Source organism: Penaeus japonicus, unplaced genomic scaffold, assembly GCF_977035675.1.
Source record: "Penaeus japonicus unplaced genomic scaffold, GWHDUDI00000001_assembly GWHDUDI00000016, whole genome shotgun sequence".
Taxonomy (NCBI): domain Eukaryota; kingdom Metazoa; phylum Arthropoda; class Malacostraca; order Decapoda; family Penaeidae; genus Penaeus; species Penaeus japonicus.
Window position 1 is genome coordinate 40,702,017 of NW_028234418.1, and position 10,000 is coordinate 40,712,016.

Here is a 10,000-nt window from a genome sequence, read left to right on the forward strand (position 1 = left end):
TTCTCTCTCTCTCTCTCTCTCTCTCTCTCTCTCTCTCTCTCTCTCTCTCTCTCTCTCTCTCTCTCTCTCTCTCTCTCTCTCTCTCTCTCTTTGAGTGGACGAGATACAATGTGAATTGTTTGCAATAGTGTTTGTTGATTGTAGACTCCATTTCAATTTCCTTGGGAGAGGAGAGCTTGACCGATGATCCATTCCCGCCGACGACACTTACTGACACCGCCGTCGCTTCCACAGGTGATGTGGTGGAACCCAACAGCTTACACATAATCATCCTCGCCTTCGACAAGTACTGCCGCATGCGGGCGCTGCTCAAGCGCTTGGAAGGAGTCGAGGAGGAGTTCATGCGCAGTCGAATCATCGTGGCGCTAGGTGGCTTCGTGGTGCCCTCGAGACGTACGAGAATGCTCTTCTGCAGAGACGTCTTCGACTACCCGGAATTAGAAGGCCACGACCTCTTATGTAATCATCTCTGTAAGTATAGCCTTGAAGTGCCTTCATGTTGTAATGATATAGTTGCAGTAGTCGAATTGATGATTTTCCTCTTTGCGACGTGGGTTTCCCCGTCTCGAAGAGGCACATTTGCACCATAAACCGCATGCTCTAATGATACACAACTTATTTCTGCTGTGCGTTCTCTTGTCAATCCTTTCAGTTGATGCAAGTAATGAGTCACTTCTTCCCCTCCCCGCAGCGCCCAAACTGCAAGGTCGGCCGAGAAAGAAGCGGAAGAAGCCCACTGACTCGGAGTCCGAATCCTCGGAGACGTCGGAGGACATCCGGCCGCGACTCAAGGGGAAGCCGGGACTCACCGCCAAGCCCAACGGCCTCCGAGTCCTCGATCGCAAGAGCACCTCCCGCTCGCACTTGTCGCAGGTCAAGAGCGACTTTTCTACGCCCGCCTTGAATCGTCTAATAGAGGTTGACTTCATGTCCAAACTCCACAAGTTCATGAAGGATCGCAACACGCCAATCACCAGACTACCACACATAGGTTACAGACAATGTGAGTGTCCGGTATTTGCCTTGAATGCCACTCCGGTTTTGTTTGGTGAACAAAGGAAATGTTTGGTGATGATGAGAAGTAGTTAGGACTTAACAAATAAACAATTTTAAACATGTGGGTGTATAAACAAAGTGCTTCAGGGAAAATAATAGAAGTAACAGGAAAAAGTATGGACACAGGATGACAGCACTTAACCTATTTTCAGATAAGTTTAAAACATATTTATCTGCTTTCTGCTTAATTCAGCATTGATATTGTAATTTATCAGTTGTTTTTACCTTTTCACATGTGTATTTTTGGACTTAAAATATGTACAATAACTTCAAATGCTAATATAGACAGTCTTGTTATTTATCTGTTTATATATAAAGATAGTAGCTAGAATTGCTTATAATAATAGTTGTACTTGTGATGCATATGCAGATTATTAATTTTCTGGTTACTAAACCTCTACTTCTGCCTTTCAGTGAATGTATTTGAGTTATTCACAAGAGTGCAGCAACTAGGTGGGTTTGATGCCGTGACAGAGAAGAAATTGTGGAAGCTCCTGTACGATGAAATGAGCGGCTCGACTACCTCCTCCTCCTCCTCAGCCAATCCACCGCAAAATGCACAGTCATTCTCCAGTATCATGAAGCGTCATTATGAAAGGTTTGACTTCTTTTAGTCTTTTGTTTTGCTTGTTGTTTTTGTAGCTGGATGTGAGATAGATTGGAATTGGTATTTTGTAATGTATGCTTTTCATTTAAACATTTGGAAGATGATTGACTTTTTATGCAAATGTATAGAATAATTTTTTATATTTGTACATTTGTATTGGCTTATTTACACACACACACAAACACACTTTTTTTCTGAACTCCCACATAGATGTACATATTGTACTTGTCCAGAGACATTAACACCATCCTTTTTACTCCAGACTACTGCTGCCATATGAGAAATTCTTATTACAAGAGCAGAAGAAACTTTTGGGCATCGGAGCCACCAAGAGCAGCAAGGTAAAATCAGAGCCGGGAGAGCCCTCCGTTTCCATCCTCCAGGTAAGACCAGGGGCTTGTGGATGCTCCATGGTAGTGTTATTTAGTCTTAGTTACTGTGGTCAGTTCAGGTGTGGAGGATTCACATAAGTTCCTTTTTTCTTCTTCTTTTAACATACAGTAGAGAATGTACTCTGTGTACTCTTCATCCATTCACTCTACATGTGAATGAGTGTCAGTTGACCCGAGTTCAATTCAGAAGTGGAAATGGAAATATGCAGAGGTCATTGGTTGTGATTGATCAGTGCAAGATGTGTATTCTTCAAGAAAAGCCTCTAGGAAAACTACATAAGTCAGGACAAAGTTTACAGAGAATTTGTGTAGAAGACGAGGAATCTAGGACAACTTATCTGTTTGTTTGTGACTGGAACTAGTAAACAAGAAACAGATGTAGGTACAATTGACTCACAAATATCATAATATCCGATGTGGATTCATTTCCCCCATCCTTAAGATATTCCTTATCCAATGTTAAGCTTCTAGTATCATTAAGAGAAAATTACTTGTTTCGCATTATTCTTAAATGACTGGTTGTTTTCTAGTATTATTTTGCCTAATACTTCATTGAGTAGTGTAATGTAATCTTTTCTAACTTCTATAGCCAATTCCTAGCATGGTTGAGATTTTCTTGATTATTTTTAGTCTGTTTCCAGGGTATTTGTATATCTTCTGAGTAGCTGTTTCACTAATGGAATGAACTGTTTTACTCCTTCACTTAGCATGTCAAGATGATGTTCAGAATATTTCTGTATTTTGCCTTACATACTGTTTGCTTTTTTTTTTTTTTGACAAACTAAAGTACATTTAAGATTCTGTCATTTTCCAATGGGATCTTGAGCAGGATGTTTTTTTTGTATGTTTTTTCAATATATATTTATAGCAAATCTACAGGTAATAGCAGACAAATAATCTATAATGTAAACTTAGGTGAGGTCAGGATAACTTAAAGTGATTCTATTATTTTTTTTTTTACTATCGTTGAAATACAAAACAGGAACAATAATAATTTGCTGATGGTGTAAATACTGGCATCATATGAATAAAATTGGTGGTTGCGGCTTTCACATTTACATACTTGTTTAAAGTATTGGGAATTTCTTATATATACAGATTTTTTATATATATAAACTGGAAATCCTATTTAAACAACAATGAATGCTAATAAAAGCTGGCATGATAAAGATGAAGACATGCTCCTTATCATATTAAAAGCAATAATTAGAATTCCTAATTCTATATTGTCCTTGAAAAAAGTATTGAAGTGGCTCACCAATTTCTGTATAGTAGAAATAGATATAAAAGGTGGTAATACTTAAAGTTGCAGTTTGTGTAGCAATCTAACTTCATTACGGCGTCGTTTATTCAATTGATTTAGGCCTATGCGTTCGAGAGCCCCGGCATTGTGACATGCAAGGCTGGAATGCCCCCGGCATGAATGGGTTAAGATTTGATGTTGCTTAACAATTTAAGAATCTCATTAAAGATTTTATGATATAGAAGATAATATAGGTTACTTGTTTATATCTGAAATATAGGTCTAGTTGAATTCCTGTTGCCATCTGGAAGCCTGATTTTGCTTTAGATTGAAAAAATAAATCATTTTGTTGATGTATAATTTGATAACGTACAAACCAGTTTTTTATCTTGCCATCTTTTTCAATGCCTTTTGATTGTACAATAAATTATCTATATTAAGAAAAGATCAAATTAGATACGATTTCCAGTAATGTGTATTTTTATATTCTCCTTTCCATGATTGTTTTCCAGTAGGAAGAAAAATTGAAGTAGTAAATTTATTTTGCTTTTTGTGTGCTGAATTGAATTGCATTATGATTGAATTACAAACACAGTTTTTGTGAGGTGCACATAGACCCAAATATTTGAAAGAAACATTTGAAATGTCAAAAAGAAACTAAAGAAAGTATTAGTGAGAGCATTTTGTAGGGAAAAGTTCATTACTTATTGAAAAACTCAGGTTTTATTGCAAAAAAAAAAATCCCTTTTTTTGTGCAAATATTAAATAAATGTTTAGCAATGAAGGGTGTGTTGTTTCATGGCAGCTTATCAATAAATCATATTACGATGTCAGTATTAACTCCATAGCATTTCTCGTTTCAAGGATGGGAAAGTTAGATCCATAGGTACATTAAAAAAACTGCTAGGGATTGCTGGGTGCATGATGGGTGTCGTTTCTCACAGCAGCATGTGCCAAGTGACAACAAGCCCTCTCTCAAGTTGGGGGGAACCTGTCCCAAGCTGCTACCTCCCCACGTACCTCCTGGCCACCATGGTGGGGCGCAGGAGGCACTTGGGTTGCCCAGTGGGCCTCTCACAGGGTCTTTAGGTGCTGCGCCAACTGTGGGTACACCACCCCAAGCCAGCCCTGCACCACCGGCCTCTGTCAGTCCTCCAACAACACCAACGGAGCTGACGGTAAGTTCACCTGCGGCGACAACACACAATCTGCTGCTGCTGCTGCCTGGTGACCTGGCTTGGTGCGCCCTAACCACCCTTCCCCAAAACCTTCCTGTCCTGCTTGACTCCTGTCCCGTCATGGGCCATGGAAACAATTAATACTCCCAGTACTACATAACCAACATTCCCTCCTTAGCATTTTGTTAGTACTTACCAAAGACATATTTACAGCCATGAAGATGGGGGGGTTATTTTGATTTTATTATATACATTTTTTTTTTTCTATTGTTCAATATACTTCCTCACCCCCCTTCTTCTTAAGATAATTTCAAGAGAACCTTACATAAGTTCGAAAACACAGGAATGACCAGGTGGAACTCAGTTACAAGGGCTAAGTAGCACACCTCCCGATGGTCATGTGGTTCTCAGGGTCAGATTAGAACATCTTTAGACCATGATTACCTGTAGGTCGTACCCTGCTCAGTCATGTGCATGCCCTAACCTTTTATTATTTAATCATAGATTGATATTGTAATTGGCTCTTTTTCTTTTGCTTTATAGTTATGGAATGCTGTAACTTTGTGCATGGTAAATTTGTTGGCATAAATCATTTTGAAGTTAGGTACCTGATGATTGACAGTAGCAAAACAATTATATTTTTTCTATGATGCATGCTAATAGTACTTACTTCCAGGAGAAATCATTATGTACCTAACTTTTAACATATTAACTTTAAAAGATTGTAACATCATTATCACTAACCTTTCTGCTTTGGAAAGTTAATTTGGCTCTTAAAGGGAATTCCTAAACTGTTTATTACTGGAAAAGGTTTAATTGTAAAGTTTGTACAGGTTGATTGGTAACAGTCAAAATAATAATGATAATAAAGATGATATTGTTGTTCTTTACATGATGTATGATCCCTATTACTGAGTGAAATAGCTTGTGTTAGGCTTTATCTGTTAAAGAGAAAAAATTATTAAAAGATTTCTAAGTCCTTATATTCTAGCAGAGTAAATTGGAGTGTTCCATCTTTTTATTTTAAGGTTTACATTTCGAGGAAATTAGCATAAATAGGTTTAATAATTTAGTATTCTAGTTTTAAGAGAAGCTTGTTTTCAGGTATATGTAAGAATCTTAAGTGTAGATTAATTTTGGTAAGGTAACAGTGGTATAAAAGGTAAAAGAGCATCATTATTATTATTATTATTATTATTATTATTGTTATGATTAGCCTTTAGTTTTAGTTTTTAACATGAAATAATTCTTTCCATATGAATATAAATAGACGTATAAAGTAAATAGATATGATAAAAGTACACAATCTCACTTGCAACTACTCTTAACAGTCTAACATACTCTGCATGGTATGTGACAAAATAATGAATCTAAAAATAGCTGAAAACTAATTTAATTTACAGATATTATATACTTCTTGTAGAGTTTATTTTTTATTATCATTGGCATATATTTTGAGAGCTAGAGAGAGGGAGAGAGTGCGTGCCTGCGTTCGTGTGTGTTTGTGTGTTTGTTTGTTTGTTTGTTTGTGTTGAAATTAGATAAGTATCAGAACAGTTGTTGAATTTCATTTGTTTGTTATTGGTTTAAATTCTCTATGGCATCTGGAAGGTAATGACTAAGGAAATAATAAGGAAATCACAGCCTCAAACAATTAACTTTCATTTAAAGCTAGATTTCAAATGAAATTCAGCTGTGTGTGTATGCGTGTGTACAGGTGCGCGTGTGGGTGCACGTGTGGGAGTGGACGCACGTATGAGTGTGGGATGGGTGTGTGCATTCATGCAAGCGCGTGTGTTTATGCTTGCGTGTGTCTTTTTGAATGTGCACATGTTTGCGTGTGTGTGTGTGTGTGTTGGGGGGGGGGGGGTCTGTCTGTTCTTGTAAACGTGTGCACGCATGTGTGTGTGTTTGCTTATATTTTTTGAATGTGTGTTTTTAATGTGTTTGTGTTTGTATGTTTTTGAATTTGTGTGCGTGTGTGTGTGTGTTTGTGTACATGTTTGTGGACACTTTTATCTCTCTCTCTCCCTCTCTCCCTCTCTCCCTCTCTCCCTCTCTCCCTCTCTCCCTCTCTCCCTCTCTCTCTCTCTCTCTCTCTCTCTTCTCTCTCTCTCTCTCTGCTCTCTCTCTCTCTCTCTCTCTTTCTCTCTCTCTCTCTCTCTCTCTCTCTCTCTCTCTCTCTCTCTCTCTCTCTCTCTCTCTCTCTCTCTCTCTCTCTCTCTCTCTCTCTCTCTCTCTCTCTCTCTCATAGCTATTGCCTTTTTTTTCTTTCTTTTTTTTTGGTATATGTGATGTTTTTTTATTTTGTTATTGTTGTTGTGTTTTATTTGTAAATAATTGAAAATATTACCTTTTTCCATCATCTTATTTATACTTTTACAATTATTCTCATTTTATTGTTTTAATTATGATGATAATGAAAAGGACTTTCTTTATTTCATTATGATTATTACAACTGGTAATATTATCAAGAAGTTCACAATGTTGATACAGATTTTGTTTTCAATTGTATAATCATTAAAAATATTTGTTTTATTTGTTGTAAGTAATCTCACTAGTATTTTAGTATTGACTTGTTTTATCATTTGTATAGATATTTTTTATTGTTAATGTTATTATTATAATTATTATTAGTGATGTCAGTGATCTTTATTAGTAGTATTATTGCTTTTTATTATCTTAATTACTAAAGTTGTCATAATTATCATATTTATTTTTGTTTTTACAATTATTTTGTTGGGGATGACCGAGTCCCTTCACTCTCCCAGTAAAGCCCACCAAGACGGTGCTAATGCCCCCACCCTTGTGCCGTACCCACAGGTGCCAAAGGTGAACACAAAGAAGGATGGCAACATCCCGGCCGACCTGGCCAAGCGACCAGAAATCACCATCACTCCCATCCCGCGATCTCACACGGGGCTCGGGCCAGCGACAATGCAGGGCCCCCTGCCTGCCGGCCTGTCCCCGATGCCCCCGGGGCTCAAGGGCCTCCAGCTGGCTGATCTCATTACCCTGGAGGGACTCAAGACCACCTTCGGCATGACTGCGCTGCAGGACCTGGCCAAGATCGCCGAGAGGTAATTGGAAATGCTCCAAGCAAGCACTGGGGCTTTCTTGCTTTTGTTTGTTAAGCCGTCAAAGGAGGGGTTTCACGATTGATAGATTCATTATTTGATAAGTGATGGTGTATTATTGATTTTAGTATTTTGTAAGAGACATTGCTAAAAATAGGTCATTTTCTAAGAGTAGAGGAAGAGATTATTTTCACTGGGAAAGAAGTATGTTATAAACAAGCCATATCAATCCATAGCCTGCGGGTGGCAAAGCTGTATTCTTGATTAACCAATACACAGTAATTTGCTTTATGACAGATATGAGAAGCCTCTGCAGGAGCCAGCACCAAAGAAGCTGAAGACGGAGGATGGTGCGAGGGTGAACGGCACTAGTTCGAGAGATAGGGGTAATGGACGGCCATCTGTGATCCAGGAAACTCCAGTCAGCAAGGCACCTCTTCCCGCTGTGCCTGGACTCGTCTCAGCGGACATGTTAAGACAGATGAACCTGCTCGATTCCAAGCTACTCCTTCCAGCACACCAGAGCAACAAGACAACGATCAGCGCGCTGGCACAGCTCCTCCCGCAGACTAGCATCTTCCCAGCACCTGCCCCCGTTGCGCACCAGCACCAGCACCATCTACCCAAGTCGCCAAGGGACCCTATCAGACCGGAGCCTCCCAGGGTGTTTCAGTCTCAGTCTGTGTATTCCCAGTCCAAACATATGTATGGAAAACCAACCACTGATGTCAATAAGGATGTGAATAAAGACACCAATAAGAGTTCTAGTCCAGAAATTGAAATTCTGGATCTTAGTCGTGCATCAGGAAATAAGAACGGAAAATCTACAAAGACAGAAAGGCCAGAAATAGAACTATTAGACTTGTCAACGAGGCGTGACATAACCGTATCGGCAGTTTCTAAACCAGGTACTAGTAAGAACTGCAATACCAGTAGGATTCCTCCCCCTCATGTAAGCATTAAATCATCAGATCATCCAGGTAAACAGTCACCCATGAAACACCTACCACCATCAAGCAGTGCGCCATCCGTTGCAGCACTCACAGCAGTAACAGCTCAGGGCTTGCCTCCAGGATTAGCAGGTCTTCAGCTCAACCCTGCTGCACTACTCCCGTACCTGACACCCATGCTGTCTCAAGGGGTCAAACCAGGCTCAGGAGCTGGAGGCACACCAATATCTATGTTTCCTTACGTGGACCCTGGAGCCCTTGCTGCATATTATAGTATGCTGCCTCCTGGCTTAATTCCCACCACCAGTAGTGGGGGTGGGAGCAGTGGGGGTTCTGCAGCAGCTCAGCATCTAGCAGCAACTCAGTTACACCTCGGCTCATTAGGGCTTTCTGGATTGTCGGCTCTTTCGCCTGACGCTCTGGCAAGCTTGGGCATGTACAAGAACTTCCTACCCCAAGGAAACCTTCCTGCCCCACACTTCCTCTCGGGTCTAATGTCTCCACACAACCACAATCCACCCACCAGCAAGTAAAATAAACAAAAAAACAAGGAAATCACTAGCACAGCCAAAATTATCATCTTCATTGAGTATCACAAGCACATTTAAACATCTTTAGTTTCTGTCAGAACCACAGTTCTCATCATCCTCAAACCAACAGGTCTCTTTAATCATGATCACCTTTATCCATCCATATGAAGCTCTCCCCTTTTCTTGTGCCTCCCCTCTGCTAGCAAGTATTGGATCTCACGTCTTCCTTATTTTTGTCCCTCCATCGTCATCGTCATACTCAGACAACCACACCCACATCACGTGCAGTCATTCTCATCCCATAGAGGTCGCGCCATTGCACACATCACCACCACTACCACAGTCCTGAGACTCCCAATAATTGTGTTGCCCCTAGTGAGCCCAACAGCTGTTTCATATTCAGAGCTAGAGGTATTAAGCTGGTTTTTCATGCTATGCTGATGCGTATATTTTTGGTGTCAGTATTTTGGGAAGAGAATGAGAGAGAGAGAGAGAGAGAGGGTGAGAGAGAGATAATATTTTGATGGTAAATGAAAGGTGTCCTTTTTGAATGGATGTGTTTTTTTGTTTTTTGTTTTTTGCATAATTACAAATTGAATTTTAGTTATTCAAATCAGAGTATTATTCTTTCAAGTTCTGATTGCAAAAACAATACCCTTTTATGTTAAATTAAATGAATTATGAATGCAAGAAGCAGTTCTACTCTGTCTTAAGAATTACAAACTATTTATTTAAAAAAAGAAAGTACAGCGTAACATGAAAAAGGAGCTTGATGTGAGTGATTAATGCCAACGGGAGTAGGGGCTCATATGGTACCTGGTTTAGCGTAAGATTTTCTTGGGTTCAGTAAGTGCCTAGTTTTGGTTCTCCTTCCTTTTTCTAATTATAACAGCAAAGTATTTGTGTGATGTAAATAAGTACAGTGATTCTTTTTCTCCAATTCTTTTTTTAATTTTTTATGATAAAT

General features: G+C 39.3%; 1 protein-coding gene across 11 annotated transcripts in view; it reads left to right on the plus strand.

The window, feature by feature from the left end:
* The window catches only part of LOC122250329 (uncharacterized), a 192,209-nt gene that overhangs the window by 181,662 nt on the left and 547 nt on the right, over positions 1 to 10,000 (plus strand). For 3 of the 11 annotated variants that reach the window (XM_086545593.1, XM_086545601.1, XM_086545602.1), the window contains 7 exons: positions 235 to 471; positions 653 to 1,003; positions 1,471 to 1,654; positions 1,926 to 2,046; positions 4,243 to 4,476; positions 7,300 to 7,556; positions 7,833 to 10,000. The exon at positions 7,833 to 10,000 is cut by the window's right edge and continues 547 nt beyond it. In XM_086545593.1, the coding sequence (XP_086401719.1) occupies positions 235 to 471; positions 653 to 1,003; positions 1,471 to 1,654; positions 1,926 to 2,046; positions 4,243 to 4,476; positions 7,300 to 7,556; positions 7,833 to 9,036 (2,588 nt within the window). In that variant the 3' untranslated portion in view covers positions 9,037 to 10,000. The remainder of the gene's footprint in view (positions 1 to 234; positions 472 to 652; positions 1,004 to 1,470; positions 1,655 to 1,925; positions 2,047 to 4,242; positions 4,477 to 7,299; positions 7,557 to 7,832) is intronic. The other 8 variants (XM_086545595.1, XM_086545594.1, XM_086545596.1 and 5 more) reach the window with 8 other exon arrangements.